We start from the raw sequence: 17,213 nt of genomic DNA on the forward strand, positions 1-17,213 counted from the left end.
TTCATGTATTCTTTGCACTTCGGGTATTTCTTTTTTAAGAATTAGTCTCTTTTACAATAATGGATGTGTTTTAAAAAATGCGTGCAAATTAAGTGAACAGGGTGGGAAATGGCGTCCATCTTAGCTTGTTTTTGTAGACCATCAATTCCGTAACAAAAATATCTCGTCAGTTTTAGTTGTAGGTATTGAAGCAAACTTCTGCATCGTGATGAGTGAGAAATAATCGTATGTAGGTGTCATTCTGTTTTCTTACTCACCGTTCCCATATTTTCCAACAACCCATGCAGTATTCTTTCTGTTAAATTTTGATGGATACGTACTTGGTCGAAGTATGCCATCCCCCACCATCGTGTGTGTATAGCCATATTCTATTGCCGAAGACCGTTATCTAGGCCCCGTTATTATAACCGAATTTACAACATCAGTGAGAAATGTAAAATAGCCACTTTTTTAAATCGGTGCGGATCTTGTACATGAGTCGATTTTCGTATAAATTTTTTTAAAAGTCCGATTCTAACGCTACCTCACGTTTTTCTTAGATTTGTAATTACTAGTTTTTCGAAGTTATTTTTAATGAGTAGTTTTGTCACTAGTGAAGAAAATTTTAATTTCGTAAATTTTAGGAATGAGTAGTGATACTGAGCAAGTGTCATTTTCGACAGCACTCGAAGAGACCTTCTTCGATGCCGTAGAGGATATAAAATGTAATTCATCCCAACTTGTTCCGGAAGTTCCAGTTGAACTCTCTTTCCAGGATTGCAACAATGAAGCTGAAACGGGTTTAGTTAATACATCTGACACCTCAATGAAGCTCCTCAACGAGACGTATTCTCTATCTGCAGAAACATCTCCTTTGTTGGACAATCCTCTGCCCTACTTAGACGACGCTATCAAGTCTATTCAAGTTTTGTCCTCAGACCCAGTCATTTATTTGAGAAATTCGCCACCAGCTCCTTCCTCTACCCTTTCTCAAAATCCAAAGCAAAATTTTGGTTCCATAAATTCGTCAGATTTGGTAAATCTCAACATTAGAGAGACCCATGGTGGTGTCTGCACAGCTCCGACTCCCTCAAAAGAAGATCAGACCACAGTAGATCAGATCGGCTACCTTCCCTCATTTCCTGTTGAATTTCATGGAGTCGAAAAAGTTGAGACCACCCAGCCCGTTGTTGATGCTGGCAACAATGACAGTGAAGCTGAAGTGTTCGAATTTCGTGGAATAAGTGATAGATTTGGTCTTACTACAGAATCAGCAAACGTTGTTAATTTTATTAGCGATGAGCAATTCATGACTGAAACGGAGAAATATACAAGCATTTCCATGGAGGAAAAAGCGGTTTCTGAAGATTTAAATAACGACTTAAATGAGCCAGAAAATGTTACCATAGACCGGGAATTAATCAGCAAATTGGACGATGCGACTTCCCAACAGGTCGAAACAGTTGAATTCGACGTTTCTCATGAAATTGAGGATGCAAATGAAGTTGCAGATACCATAAATGGGGTAGATGGTAATTTCGACGAAAAAGTGGTCAAACCTATTGCCCCCGTTGATACAGCCGACCAAGGATGTGACGATACTATTGCAGATGCTACGGCTGAAACCGAGGTGGATAACAATGGCACAAGTGTCAAGATGGACACCGAAGGTGTTGAAGCGGAGCAAACGGTGCTTGAAATTTTGGAGGAATATCGAGAAAAACGCAAGCCGAATCCCCCCAAACGAATGCTCACGGCTGAGGAAGACGCAGCCAGAAATAAGTGGCCAAGGTAGTTCTCTAATTTCTGTGAATTCGTCCGAATCGAGTATTGAGGATCAGTGTAAGAAAATGCTAATTTCGAACAGTCGGCCAAAAATCAGTTTCCATAAAAGTTGCTGTAACAACGTGCTTAAATAATTTGTCATAACTCGCTAAGGTATTCTGTAGTATTATGGGTGGTGAAACCAAATATTTTGCATTTTTTTATTTACATTGACATTTCCATGTATTCACATTTATTTAGAATGACAAAGGAGGTGCTTCGAAAAATTTGCAAAGAACAAAAACTCTACCAAACGCCCTACCTTAATGATATTCTCTACTTGCACTATCGAGGTTTGATCCTGCTTTTTTGGCATGATTTTTGGGGCAAATAAATATGGTTTCTGCTATTTGTGATTTGCCTGCAGGCTTTGGATGGATTGAGAATTTGGAGGACTACACAGGTCTGCGATGTCTCTTTCTTGATGTCAACGGGATCGATGAGATTGCAGGACTAGAATACCAAACGGAGATGCGTTGTCTCTTCATGTCGAAGAATCTCATTCGACAAATCGAAAACCTCGACCATATGGTCCACCTGGACACTCTGGATGTTAGCCATAATATGATTTCAAAAATTGAAAATCTTTGTGAGTCTAATAGCACTGTAGGAAGATCATTTATTAAAGTGGTGGATCATCCGATTTTCTGACAAAATTGTGATTTCCACCTGGCTGTCAGCCGCTTTTTAAACAATTCTATGCAACTTTAACATGATGAACGCTTGATATTTAATTAGGAGAATCATGTATGCATCCACCATCCTTTAGATCTAAAATCTCTCCAGGATTTCAGGTGAAGTAAATTTTTTTGGGGCTGATGAATCAAACAACAAAGTGCCTAACCGTTTGCGATTCTGCTCAAAATTAAATCTTTTAAGATGTTTGACGATTTTGTTTTCTAATGCCTTGCCAAACTCATCCAATAAATAAAATCAACATCTTTATAATCACGGCTTCTCGATTTATAAATTCCCCCATGAAGATGAAGTAGAAGATCTGGATGGCAGAAGTTGCGAGTGTCATGTGTGTCCCTTGGCCCCAGGTCGGGTATCAGAACGGCCTAAACATAGGGCTAACATTGTCAAAGCCAAATTTCTCAATTTCTTGATCCGTTGTCCGTGTTATTAATAGCTAGAAATCTCGATTAGGGATATGCCGTCGTTGGCATGAGCTAAACTGCATACCACCAAGTAAGGTGGAAATGCTCACTTATTGTTTAAATGCACACTGATATTAAATACTATTGTTTTATTAAGGCAAAAGATTTTTTTTGCGAAAAAAATCAACATAGAAGTGTCAGTTTGGCTATGAGTTATGTGTCGAATTTCATAGCAATGCTACCAGTCCTAAAGAAGTTGGTCATTTCTCACAACAAACTCGAAACTCTGGAGGGCATTTTGCACCTTCGCGAATGCAAAGCTCTGACTGTCGTTGATCTTCAGCAGAACCGGATTGACAACTCTGCAGTTCTGGAGGAGATCTTTGCTCAAATGCCCAATCTGGTAGGCCATTGCTTTTTATCTCCCTCCGCCTCCTTTTTCTTCAATGGGGTCTAATTTCTTGTTACCCTCTTTGTAGCGGGTCCTCTACAACCAAGGCAACCCTTTTGTTCGAGAAGTGAAGTACTATAGGAAGAATTTCATCAATCAATGTGTGAGTGAAACTAAGAGTAGGCGCTTTGAATGACTTGCAACACATCGAAAAGTGGAGTCTTCTTTCCCTTGTAGAAAGAATTAACCTACCTGGATGATAGGCCCGTTTTCCCAAAGGACAGGGCATGTGCCGAGGCATTGTGAGTTGTATGTAGATTTTGACAGATGTCATTTCCATCGCTAGATGACTAAATTATTAGCTTCGGTGAAATGAATACGAGGTCACTAGAGGATCTGAAAAGCCTATCATTTAAGAACGTTAATGTCTGGTTAATGTGTCTACACCAGTGATAGGCCCCCAATGACTTGAATTCCCAAAAGCGGTTATCCATCTCCGTAAATATTCAACGGTAAAATTCTTCCTAATCAGTCGTAACATGACTAAATTAGCTGCAAAATAAAACTTAACGGTGTTGCTTATTTTTCCTTCCCAAGCTACTGCGGTGGACCAGATGAAGAGTGTCGTGTCCGCAAGGAGCTCAATGATGCCGAACACAAACGACTTATGGATAGCTGCAACTGTACACGGTTCTATTCTCTTCGATTAGTTAACATAAAAAAATTTATCTAGACATTGATAAGGCCATGACAATGTTATGCATAATTATTACTTGGCTTAGTGTCAGAGTAGCACGTGAGTTACCCAGTCCCGTTGGTCAATTCCGACCATATTAATAGATTAGGGATACCCATCAATGTTGCAAACCTACTCTTAGTTGACAATAATTCCTCTGAGAGTTGCTTGTTGACGAACCTATGAAATGAAACTTCCATAGGGTTAACAGAGCGACGCAAGAAAATAGAGGCGGCGAATCAGGAGAAGGAGCTAGTGGAAAAGGCCAGAGGGGAAAATCTTCCCACTGACGACATCCATGTAAATCCAGAGGATATGGACTGGCTCTACGGAGCAGAGCAGTTGAAACAACCCAACACGGCGGGCGGAGATGTTCAGGACGTCTCAATTCAAGATACTGCTGCATCTGCACCTCCGGTTGATAGCATGGAGACTGAGAATTCAACTGTTGACGCTCTTAATGATGACGACGCTAGCACTGAAAGTGAGATTGAGGAATTCACTCCCTCTAAAGTATTGAGGCAGATGGAAGAACAAAATATTGATCATGCGGAGTCGTTTTCCGTGCCAGTAAGTTTACTTGCGGTCTGGAGCGATTTCTGATCGCCTATTCCATTTAAGCAGCTTCTGATTGGTTGGCTTGACTTCTTTTTAATAGATTGATACAGACCAATCGGATGAGCCTGTTGTGGAAGTAAGTATGCCTACTCTACAGGCCGAAAAGGCTTCTTCGAAGTCACTATTCGAAGAATGTGATGATTTCAGTTGGAAGTCGAAACTACTTATCATGAAAGGTATGCCTTTCAATTTACCTTTCCTTGGTAACTTGCCTCATTGCGGATGTAATGAAGCGTATTTTTAAGGTTCTTTTTTGGATTTTCCACACATTGGTTTCTTTTTTAATGTCACCATGCTTTGATATTCGTCTGTATGATAAAAATGACATTTGAGTTATTTATTTTTAAGTCAAAGTTGTATAATTTTAGATTCTCCCTCCACACTCGGATCGCCTAAATCGGTGTTTGTTGAGGAACTCGGAATTTCAGCTGAAGGTAGTCCGATTCCTATTTCCGAATAACACGGAAAAGAAGTTTTGCTAACCTCTTTATGTAGACCAGTAGAGTTAGGTATCCAATTTAGGCAGTGTATCCTTGGAAGGTAAAGGAATACTTTTTGGTAATTCAATCGTTGTTTGTATTTAATTTTGTGGGTGCGGTAGAAATTGGGAAAATCGCCCTTTGAGATCGGATTTGCTTTCTGCTCCCACTAATGTAGCCCCCTAGACTCCTCTGAAACCGAAAGAAGTTGTAGTACTGGGGCAGAATATGTAGTATCGACATACGGTAAGGCTTTGGGCTACTGGCGTGGCCCGGAAGCCAATCCACCCGGCGAAGGTATAACGGCAGAGCGCCTCCAGTTACCACTGTACCAAAAACCGAGAGTTAAATAAGCTCCCAACCTATTGCATGGTTCCTCTCACTTTTGCGTTTCATTTCCTGCATTCGCATTGGCCAGCCTCCTTCATGAGCCATCGTATCATGGAACTAAGAAGATACCTAACTGCAACTTCACTGATTCCTCTTGACAATTCTATGAGATCTAGAGTTTACTTCTGTATGGGAAGCAGATATGAAGATGGAGGAATGCGCCAATTATTCAGTGTGTCCATAGCTAGTCGTAGGAACACTGGCCTAAAAGTTGAGTCCTACAACAAAAGACGGCGTTTTTAACATCATTCCTTAGGAATAAGGCTTTGCGTCTGTTCCTCCTTGTCACTATTCCCACTTCAGTGCTGATTGGGCGTATCTCTCCGGGCTCTATCCAGTTAGCGGAGAAGTGGAGGAGGCATTGCGAGTTCACATGATTGCCATCCTTTCGTAGGCACCGTTGATAACTCCATAACAGACTTTTCCAGACGGTTCACGGCTAGTACGTCTTAGGTTGGTAAAAGCTTTCCTACAGATTGAGGAACTGGGGGTAGTCACCGATTCACCCTCAGCATATGCGCTTCTTCCACTTAGTTAGGTTTTATCATCTAGCGGTTGAAATCGCGGAAGTTGTCCTTTCGGATCGAATTTTCTTTCCGTTGCCACTAATGTATTCCCCGAGACTTCTCTGATGACGAAGGAAGACATAGTACTTGGGCAAAGTATGTATTTTTGACTTATAGTAGGGCCTAAGAGTCTACTGGCATGGCCCAGAGGCCAGTCCACCAGACGAAGTCACAATTATGCAAGGCGCCTAAGTGAACCGTTTGTACAATTACTCTCTCAATTTCATTGTTTACTTAAATCTATTGGATAGTTGATTAAGAAATAATAGTTTCAAATTGTGATATTTTTTAAAAAAATGCCTCCAAATGTTTTGTTTCGTTTTAGAAGAATCAAAAGGAAAAGTGACCCTTAAAGTGCCTCTTATTGAAGAAATTTTAGGTGAATTAATACAATTTACTCATTACCGATTAAAAAATATTCAACTGAAAAGCACATAAAAACTGTTAATCACTTTTTGTGCATATTGACTCCAGGCAGTTTTATTATTTTTTACTCTTTCCCTACTTCTATAACAAAATTCTCTTCCATGTTTTGCTTTCATATTTTGTGCCTACCAAGTAACGTTTACCGTCGTTGAGCTTGGAGTTAGAAGTTTTGTTCATCTTCTGCTAGCACAGTGATAATTCAGGTGTTCCAGGTAGCATCAATTCGAAGTAGGCGTAGAAGTTGAAGGACAACATGATTACGTCGTACATTGAACCTGATCACCTTTTAGATGATTATGAAATCACCGAATCTGTGAGAGCCAGAGACGATGACGAAGCTTCGCCCCAAGCCCTGGTGGAGGATGTTGAGGATGGAAGGAGTGAGGAGATGGAGCGTGGAAGCAGTAAAGAGGGGGATCTCTTGAAGTGTCAAATCCTCGAGGCAGCAGCAAGTGTTGGTTCGACAGATCCCAAATTCAGCAACTACAACGTGTTTTGTGCCAATCAAGAGTAGCAGGCCAAAGGAGCCTTGTTGCTGTTTAATTTCTTAGACACTTTGTATCATTTGTTACGGTAAAAACACAGACTGAGTCCCCACTCCGCCTGTTGTCTTCACACACGGGTATCATTTTGCGGACGAATGTGAAGGGTGGTTGATTACTCGTGTAAGCTAGAGCTTAAATTCTTTATAACTATTTTCTTCAGTCAGTTGATGATTTTCTTCCGGAGGTTGAGGTGTATACACATTTTTACTTCCACTGAGCATTATCCACACCAATCTCGGATTAGCTCTACTATTTCGGGGCTAGACTAGTCACCTCCCAGAACCATCCCCCCCACAACCGTGTTGGCAATCTAGGCGATGAGTTTTTTTGGGTATCTGTTGCGGTCTGGGTGAGATTTTTTCCAAAGTAGTGTCCTAATGCGCTATCGTCATCTAGTACCCCCCTTTGGCGCGGAATTAATTGCCAAGACTTCCTCACCTGTTTCCATCCTCGATCAGCAATTCAAATTTTACAAAGGATTATGACGTGTTTGCGTGGTTCTTTACCTGCTTTGCTTCATGCTTTGACAAGTTTTGTTCTGAAATCATTAAATTTCTTTGCGTTTTTTAGTGCTTTAGCTACCCAGTGACACTTTGATAAAACCGTTGGTCTTTTTAGCGCGATGTAACAAGGGCTGCTGGAGCTAGGCTTTGTCGTGCCAACCGCGAACTGCGCATTGGCTAACCAGGTGCCATCGGAGGGTTTTAGAACTTGCTCAAAACGACAGTGCCGGGAAAAACATTTCAACTGTTCATCCCAAATTAGCATTAAATCAGTTTGCAATTTTCTTTTTCAAATTTAAGTGGATTATTCGCCACGGACCGGAATGGTGAACCACAACTACTAGCATCAGGGTCCAGTTTCAACCTGGTTGAATAGTACCACCGTGACGTAGGGATGCGCCAGGAAGGCTGGTTTATCCAGCCGGCGGGAGTGCAAGACATTCATTTCTCTTTTTCCATCAGGAGACGTTAAATAAATCCCTCTTTTATGCCAGTACACTTACTGATGATAAGATGCCTCAATTGACCCTTATTTACCATTTACTAGATCTGTGAGATTTGGTTCTCAGTACATATTTTAAAAATATTTTGATCACAGTAGTATTACAGGTTTGAGTAAAGAAGTAGTTCAAAATCCAAACACAAGACCCAATCACACAGAGAAAGCTGTGACTCTCACATTGCCCCAGAATTCGATGAAAGAAGATATTACAATACAAGGGCAAAGTATGCATTGCCGATGACAGTTGAGGTCGGGTGGGGTCTGGAGGTCAACGCACCGGGGGGAAGTACAATGACCCTGCTCTTTAGTGTCCGCGTCACCAAAACGAAGAGTTAAGCAAACAATCAAAGTATTACCTAACTCCCCCTCCCTCTGCATTTGAGGATAGATTTCGGGCCTCCTCATGGTCAACCTATCACGTCGGTCATCAGAAGGTAGTCGGCGCTGTAAGAAATAACACCCGTGCTCGTGAGGCCAAAACAGTCAGCCAAACTATCAATTGCATGGCCCTTCACCCCATCCCTCCTCCTCCTCCTCCTCCTCCTTTGAGTAATGTCCCCAGTACTCCCCTTGGCCAACCACCCACACCAGTCATTGAATTTGCACACAAACGAAGTATTCGTTCTCAGCTTAACTGATCCCTCCCGACGATTCCACAGAAACTGGAGTTTCGTCTGTTTGGGAACCGTATTAAGAGAAAAAAGTGTGGTGGCCATCACTGCGTCCATCGCTAGGCGTAAGAACACTGACCTAACAGCAGACTTATGAAGGTTCCGTGTCTATGCCTCGTTGCCACTTTGTTCTCACCTCATTGCTCCCCGGCCATGTCTATCTGTGTTCCATCCAGCTTGTAGAGAGGTGGAGGAGGACATGGACATCTTCATACAGGTACCGTGGACACCTTCGTAACGAGCTTTTCCATATGGCTCACAGCTACTACCGCTTCAAATGGTAATAGCATTCCTACGGAATACAGGACTGGAGTGGTTGCCGAAGGTGGACATCATTTTTAACCCTTCTGTTGGGGTTCCTTGCAGATTCGCCCATCTGCAGTAACACGCACTTCTTCCGTTAAGTTAAGGACAAGCATTTGGGAATGGAAATCGAGAAATTTGCCCTTTAGGATCGGCTTCGCTTTCCACTGCTACCGATGTTGCACTCCGAGTTTTTCCTGCAGATAAAAGAAGACATAATACTCAAGCAGAATATCTAACTTTGACGTTTTGAAAGACATGGGAGCTACCAGCACGGCCTCTTGGTCATGCCGCTGGTGGAAGTACAATAGTTATGCCGTTGTGATGGAAACGAAGTTGGACGCGAACGATAGGACTGGAGGTCAGTATGGAGTGACACAAACACGGCTCAGAGTCAGGAACCTTTGAGACAACCACTGAGTCCATACAATCATCTTTGAAACTAAAACAATTACCTGTTACACAGCAAGTTGGATATTTACCGGAACTGCTCGATACGCGGTGATCTGTCGCTTCATCGAAGAGGTAATTGACTGTAAATTACAGTCCTGGTCTACAGCACGACCTCCAAATCAGGCCAGCCACCTTCGAATCCTCCCATACATTATTAACACATTCTTCCATAACACTCTGACCCGCAACAAATTCGGTGAGGACTCCAGACGCTACACGATATCCCACAACAAAAGCAGGAGCTGTACACCTTTTCCATTCCTGATCCTGCCTCGTCATTTGTCCGGACCATGGTGAGGTTGCAGGACCTACATGGATGTTCTAATCTAGCTTCACGCCATAGCGCAAAATTTGAGATTGACACGATTTTGATAGCCCTTCCGTTGCGAGTTCCGCTGAAGCCTCCCCTTATAATGCTTTGGCGTAGCACCGAGCCGATGGTATCAGCACTGGTGTCATTCCTCAGAAGTGAGTACGCTAAAGTTGCTATCAACGTAACACCCAGGTCCAATAATACAGGAATATGAAAACAGTCTCCACCGTAAATTCCAGAAGCTTCGCTTAAGCATCATTGCTACGTTCAGATTTTAAGAAAAAATCCGAAATCCTCACTGGAACATTACTAGCCGTATTGAAAAGTATCTGCTTTCATTCACAAAGGGTAGAGTATTTGGTAGGAAGGCCAGTACGACCGCGCTTGATAGTGATGAGAGGTGGCGTCTGACCCAGCGCGGGGTCAAGTCCACGCCAGGAGTCGCGAGTACCCGAAAGGAGATCTTCGCAGGCCAGAGCGAGACTCCAGTTCGCGCTGTCACGAGACACCAAGGCGCCTTCCTTTGGCTCCTCCTTTCCGACGGTTTCCTCCGAGTCTCTCGCAGGAACGACACTCTCTTCCGGTGCGAAGATTGCTGATTCTGTTGCGTCAATAAGGAGGAAAAAAATGTTCAGAGGGATCAGGCATAGTTGCATGACTGGAGTTCAGAGCGGAGTAAGTTTTGTAATAATATCTCCATAACTACACACCATATATGACGACGGCAACAAGGAACAAGAAATGGTGGAACTTAATCCCGAGTGTGATTTAATGGGCAACTGATGGAGCAGTAGAGCCAACTTTTGAAGAAATAGTGTTTCAATAAAACTCATAACTGCTGCATTCGCGGTGCGAGTGTTAAAAATTAGCTTCTGAATCCGGAAGTGAGAAACCAACAACAGAGGAGGAGGAATTTATGGAAACAGCAACTATACGAAAATTCCTTACAGTACCAACGACGGGTGCTATTAGGAAGTCCAATTTTAAAACGCATCATACACAGCGTCTCAGACAATGGAGAAAAAGTACGCAAATAATCGTGCATTAAAGTGAAGACGATTTAGTAATGTATTTAAAACCAACGATGTAAAAAGCATCAGGAAGCAAACTTTCGGGAATTTGACTTAACACTTTCCGGCCCAGACGTTTGACAGGTGCATGACATCAGGAACTGCACTACCGAAATGACCAATTCCACTACCACTCCAGAGCGAAACAAATGCTGGTATTCTCACCCGAACATCATGCAACTACTTTATTGTTTTAAACTCAACTAAGCTGTTCGCAAAACGATTTGATACAACCATTCGAGATAAACAGATCGAGAACAAATCACACCCTGAGACGCGAGATTTGGATGAGAAAATCGGAGCAACAAATAGATGAGGCACCAGTAGCAAAGAGTTTGGCTTGGCTAATGGTAACTCTGAAAAAGCAGACCATTGTACACAAATCCCACGCAGGTGATGGGAAAAATATATGCACATGCCAAATAGGAAAATGCAAGAAGCAATTCATGCATCGGGTAGGAAAATGCATTTCGAAGAAGGCAAGCGTACACAAAAAACTGGACTTTAGCGATCATTTGCAGCCTTACACAACCTGCATTAGCATCAACATCAGCACCGCCCCAATACTGGGAAATGAGGCATAAATGAGAAAATCAGTGGACGTTCAAATAAGCACTAGCATTGAAAGTATCCATTTTCGTCAAAGGTTTAAGCCAGTAGAGGAACAATGTACCCCGGCGGACCTTTGACGCAAGTCAAAACGAAGAGAGCATCATTTAAACAGACCATACTGCCACCCATAGCCGTACACGTTCTCCAACAAAATCAACATCTTCACCCCAGCAATGGAAAACAAGGCAGAAATGAGAACATCGGTGTACGACGCTAGCATTTAAATGAATACCAGCATTGAAAATATCCATTTTCGTCAATGGTTTGAGCCAGAACAGCAACAATGCACGTCGGCGGATCTTTGACGCAATTCGGAACACGAGATACAATCACACAGAGCGTGGTCAATACACTAACTTGAAAAGTAGAAAATCACGTTACATTCCAGATGTCCGTGGTTATCATGCATGTGTCATCCATTATAAGCACAAAACTTCAGTTTCACACCCAAAACACTATGTAATAGAATTAGCACACAACAATTACTCAAAGGTACCTCGAACCACAAATACGTCCACATCGCGGTGATTGGAAAAGTCTTGGAGAAAGACTAAAAATACGGTTTCACCGATTTGACTGATTCGAATTCGTTCAGTGTTAATATCGATAAGGCGGAATAAAATAGTTTTATTACTTCCCCTAGTGTATAACGCTATCTTTCCAAGGGAAACACCACAACGATATTCACTTCCACCAACAATTCAAGCCGGAACGACAACGATGTACTGTCGATAGGTGCTTGACAGAAACGAAGTCCTCAAATTTGGGTAACCATGGTAAAACCAAATAGAACTTAGGGCCCACAAAGTTCAAGGATGCCATTTTTCATTTTTTCCAAACTCCAACAATGGAGAACTCCTTTGCATAGTAATTAATTTCCACATACACTGCCCGCTCCTTTTCAAATAGAGTAGAAAAAACAAAAAGAAATCCACGTTTTGTTACCAGTACTTAGCACGGTTTATCAAAACTTGATTGTGCGACTGTTATTTGAAAAACACAAGGAGAGAAGAATAAAAACAGTAAGCATTTGAGAAAATTTCACAAAACAGTAGGAATATACGCAGTTTGTTTTTATGGACTATAGAGAATTAAAATGGTTTGCTATCTGGTGTTCCTTCGCTCCGAATGATTCAGCACCTCTAGGCGGAAGGATAGAGCATACTGGCATCGAAGAATCTACCCATGTTACTTATCTGAGCGGATATTTTTACACAGACCTGGGACGTTGTATAAGGAATAGAAGATTCAGACCACATTGTAAATGGATCATAAGATTGAAGGATTCACTTAATCTGCTCTTCCCAATCACCATCCAAATTCACATTGCATAACATACTGGACCTGAAGCAATGTTCGATTGAGTCACCATAGCCTACGTAAATTCCAAAGATTTATCAAAGTGTATCTGACTACTTCCTATCTTCACTGATCATTCACGGTTGCTTTTCATCAAAAGCTCTCAACACACCATCGTGTTCCCATTTTCTTATGAACCTAAGCGCAATTAGGTGCTTGCTGTCTTTGCATCAAGCATATGCAAGTGTATGATACCAGCATTTGAAGTAACACCACCATCGATGAGTCTGTTATCGTAAATGGTTTACGTTAAGGCGAATTCTGAAATGAGAGAGCCCCGCACACAAATTTTACGTAGATGGTAGGAAAAATATCTACACATAGTAACAAGGAAAATGCAAGAAACAACTCACACAACAGGCAGCAAAATACATCCCGAGGAAGTGCAGCGCTACACAACCCTCGTCAGCATCAACACTACCACTCTAGTTATGGAGAGCAGGGCACAAACGCGAAAATTGGTGTACGATGCTAGCACTCAAATGAATACTAGCATTGAAAATATCAATTTTCGTCAATGGTTTGAGCCGAAACAGCAACAATGCACGCCGGCGGATCTTTGACGCAATTTGAGACAAGGAAAGCGGTATTGGAACAAATCATACTTCTACCTGAATCAAGTATATCCGCAGCAAAATCCAGAGGCATCCAGAGACCATTCCAACGTCTAGGATGCTCAATTGAAGCCCCACCCTCTGTAGAGAGGTCATAGAGGACACATTCGAGCTCAAAGGGTGTGACCACAGGAATGAGAAGGTTCGGATCATTAAAAATGCTGGTCTGTGGACAGGCGACCAAAACAAAACCGTCCAGATCTGGGAGATTCATTAACTTCGCTTCGTTTATTCGCCCTACAACCAACGTTGTGTAGGGCTTCTTTGCACGTCGAAGGAGGCGTTTTAATCTTGCCACGATGTCGCGATACCGTGACACCGAAAGGGTACCCATCTGTAGGTAAAAAAACATCTGATTGGTAGCCATGAAGTGTGCTACTTAATAGACTTCAGGATTAGATTAGTGAAGCAACTCACGTTAGCACCATGACGAATCAATAAATATGTGTCAATACAAAAATGCTCACAACTTAACAAAGTTTGTTTTTCCGTACCAGAATTCCTATCCGTTTGGCTGACTTAATCTTTTCCATGAGGAAGTATCGTCTGCGGAGGAATGCCAAGGCGGACTTTGGGGCGGGAGCAACTTGTCCGGATGTAGGATCAATTGTGAAGGCCTTGATTGTATAGGCCTCCTTTAAACTGACCAAAGTACTATAGAAGGCTGAGTCGCATTCGCCGAGATAAAGAAGACATCGGGGAGACTTCAATTTATCACTGCAGCGGAAAACTCTCCCTGCATGTTTAACGAACGAGGCATCTGTTGTGATATCAAGGCCCGGTAGAGCGGGTTCAGAGAAAACAAGGTTAATACTCCCTGACGCAAGATGGTCAGCCAATTTTTTCGCTGTGTTGCTGTAGCGAAAATCGTAGAAAAACAGTGTCGGACCGTCATGACATGAAAGGTACTGCGTAATTTGATCGCCTATCTTGGCCAAATTGTCATTGATAGACGGACAAGGAATGTCACCAAAGACGTAAAACACACTGATCTCCCCAGTCGATTCAGTTAAACAGGCGTTCCCAAAGTGGATGACGGCATCCACACCCCATCGTTTGCCAGCCAGCTCGTCCACGCAGCAACTGCTGTACGGAGTATCACCTAGGACAGCTATGGCGGCCGAGGTCCGTTTGCTAAGCTCCTCATAAACATCAATAGAGGAACACAAGAGATCCGAATGGAATTGAAGACCAACCTACATATAGTTAACTTTACAATCTAAGTATTACCCTTGAAAAACCATTTTTTGTGATAAAATCTACGGCACCTTCTATGTCAAAATGGCATCCCGACATCACCACCAGCGCAACGTTCCCGAGGCAGAGTCAGCGCCACCATTTTGGGGGTCGCCCGATCCAATGGGAGAGTTCTTGGGTTAGACCACACTATTTGAATTAATAAATAAGATAACCTCTCAATGTCGAGAAATAAAGTAAGTGGACGACTAATGGTGCAGCAAATTTGCTAGTACTGACGCATGCGAGTAATCAGATTTAAAGAGATTGCAGAAGAATATTCGTTCTCTTTTGCACTTTATTAACAAAAAAAATTGGCACCAGCGAGCGAAATTTCGTTTTCTCATACATGCTATTAGGCTAGGTTTAGATATAAGATACGTATTTCTTTGTGTCACTTAGTTGAAAGACAGGATGAACATTATTAAGTTTCATGGTAGTTTTGATTTGAATACTTCAACGCACTACTTTGCCTCGCTTAAAAATTAAAAAAAGGAGGAGAAAAATGTGGTGCACATACATTTTGCTCACACAGAATTGTACTTGCAGCATCCTAACTCCTTTTTCTACCGGCAATGAATTAGTGCGTTCATAAGACTTGTGTTTTCGTAAAGATGTAAGCTGTACAAAAAATGAATTATCCATTGGTCTTCACCAAGACCCCACCTAATTCTGATTACTCTTACTTCAAATTTCACGGGGAAAAGTTGATTACTATTGGTCCAGTTCAGGCCCGTCACTTCATTGCTGTCTACTCTTGGGCCTTTTTATGCCCATCTTTTACATAATTTATCAAATATTTTATATTAGCCACTTTGTTTAAGCTGACCAACAAAGATGCGTTTTCCTTTGCTTTAAGTGTACCGTCCATGCCAGTAGCTTGGCGTGCTGTTATCATCTAACATTTTGTGTATTTATGTACGTCAAATTTTGCTATGCCTAACTCAAGTACTGGCACTGGTGATGAGGTTGGGGAAACCTTTTTGTTTAGCTCTGAGTCTGTCGGTGAGGGCCATGCAGGTAGTCCTGTCTATCCTTTAAATTATTAGCCAGATAAAATTTGCGATCAGGTCAGCGATGCCATTCTGGATGAATACTTGAAGCTTGATCCCAACTCGAAAGTTGCATGTGGTAAGGTTTTGTTTTGCCTCTGAGACGGTTCAGAAACCTTTACAAAAACGGGTATGATTCTTATCGGCGGCGAGATCTCCTCCAGAGCCACCATCGACTTCCAGTCTGTCATACGGCGTGTGATTGAGAAGATTGGTTACGATGATTCTCGCAAGGGTTTCGATTTCAAGACTTGCAATGTCCTTACGGCAATTGAGCAACAGAGCCCTGACATCGCCCAGTGCGTCCATGAGGGTAAATCGATGGAAGAAATAGGAGCCGGCGACCAGGTTCGTGCCATTGTTACTCCCAGTTTCTACGCATTTTAATGGCCATTTTCGAGGAACTGACACGCAACTTATGTAATTCAGGGTCTTATGTTCGGTTATGCAACTGATGAGACTGAAGAATGCATGCCTTTGACCATCGTGCTCGCTCATGCTCTCAATGAACGCCTTGCGATATGTCGGCGTGATGGAACTCTTCCTTGGGCTCGTCCCGACTCAAAGTCCCAAGTACGCTCGGCTTTTAGCTTAATCACCCTATTCGTTTTTTTAATTTGTTACCCCTCATTTGTTAAACTGACCGACGAGCGGCTACTGATTTCAGGTCACCGTGGAGTACAAAAAGGATAATGGCGCGTGTGTCCCGCTTCGTGTCCATACCGTTGTTATTTCGATCCAGCACGACCAATACGTTAGTTTGGAACGACTTCGTTCGGAGGTGATGGAGCATGTTGTTCGTCAAGTCATTCCCTCGAGTCTCCTGGACAATGACACCATCTACCACATAAATCCATCTGGCCGCTTCGTAATCGGTGGTCCTCAATCCGATGCTGGTCTTACTGGTGCGTCCGCCCTCATGCCTAATTTTCACTCCATCCTGAAATCGATAAGCTGCTGACCTTTGCGTTTCCACTTCTAGGGCGAAAGATCATTGTCGACACTTATGGGGGCTGGGGAGCTCATGGTGGGGGAGCTTTCTCAGGTAAGGACTGCTCCAAAGTCGATAGATCGGCTGCTTACGCTGCCAGATGGGTGGCTAAGTCGCTTGTCAAAGCCGGATTGTGTCGGCGAGTTCTCGTCCAGCTCTCTTATGCTATTGGTATTGCCGAACCACTGGCTGTCTACGTGGATAGCTATGGGACGGGAAAGATGCCCGATTCTGAGCTTCTGAGGATTGTCAATGAAAACTTTGACCTCCGACCTGGTGTCATCATTAAGTGCGTGTTTGTTCTGTCGTGTTATCCACGTTAATAGCACTTATGGTTTTGTTTCATTTTATAGGGAGCTAGATCTGCAGCTGCCAATCTTCCAGAAAACGGCTGCTTACGGGCATTTCGGTCGAAAGGAATTCTCCTGGGAGAAGCCCAAACTTCTGCGCATCTATCCACGTGACGAGCTAGACAACTGA

The 17,213-nt window shown here is 42.6% G+C and overlaps 3 protein-coding genes across 3 annotated transcripts; 2 read left to right on the top strand and 1 right to left on the bottom strand. All coding sequences in view use genetic code 11, as the record gives it.

The window, feature by feature from the left end:
- Window positions 1-625: 625 nt before the first annotated feature.
- Window positions 626-7,738, top strand: EGR_09304 (Leucine-rich repeat-containing protein 50; the record flags this gene model as incomplete). The annotated part of the gene is made up of 11 exons (XM_024498553.1): window positions 626-1,770; window positions 2,005-2,096; window positions 2,171-2,392; window positions 3,137-3,306; window positions 3,383-3,457; window positions 3,532-3,596; window positions 3,892-3,977; window positions 4,233-4,600; window positions 4,689-4,824; window positions 6,800-6,999; window positions 7,673-7,738. 11 exons carry the CDS (start codon window positions 626-628, stop codon window positions 7,736-7,738), a joined length of 2,625 nt encoding a protein of 874 aa, XP_024347026.1.
- A 2,396-nt stretch (window positions 7,739-10,134) lies between these two features.
- Window positions 10,135-14,793, bottom strand: EGR_09305 (Diphthamide biosynthesis protein 2; the record flags this gene model as incomplete). The annotated part of the gene is made up of 4 exons (XM_024498554.1): window positions 10,135-10,400; window positions 13,452-13,788; window positions 13,949-14,650; window positions 14,749-14,793. 4 exons carry the CDS (start codon window positions 14,791-14,793, stop codon window positions 10,135-10,137), a joined length of 1,350 nt encoding a protein of 449 aa, XP_024347027.1.
- An 832-nt stretch (window positions 14,794-15,625) lies between these two features.
- EGR_09306 (S-adenosylmethionine synthetase) lies at window positions 15,626-17,213 on the top strand (the record flags this gene model as incomplete). Its single annotated transcript, XM_024498555.1, has 7 exons — window positions 15,626-15,710; window positions 15,744-15,821; window positions 15,846-16,090; window positions 16,172-16,315; window positions 16,410-16,647; window positions 16,725-17,022; window positions 17,087-17,213. The coding sequence occupies 7 exons, from the start codon at window positions 15,626-15,628 to the stop codon at window positions 17,211-17,213; spliced, it is 1,215 nt and encodes a 404-aa protein (XP_024347028.1).

Source organism: Echinococcus granulosus, assembly GCF_000524195.1.
Source record: "Echinococcus granulosus chromosome Unknown EG_S00142, whole genome shotgun sequence".
Classification (NCBI taxonomy): domain Eukaryota; kingdom Metazoa; phylum Platyhelminthes; class Cestoda; order Cyclophyllidea; family Taeniidae; genus Echinococcus; species Echinococcus granulosus.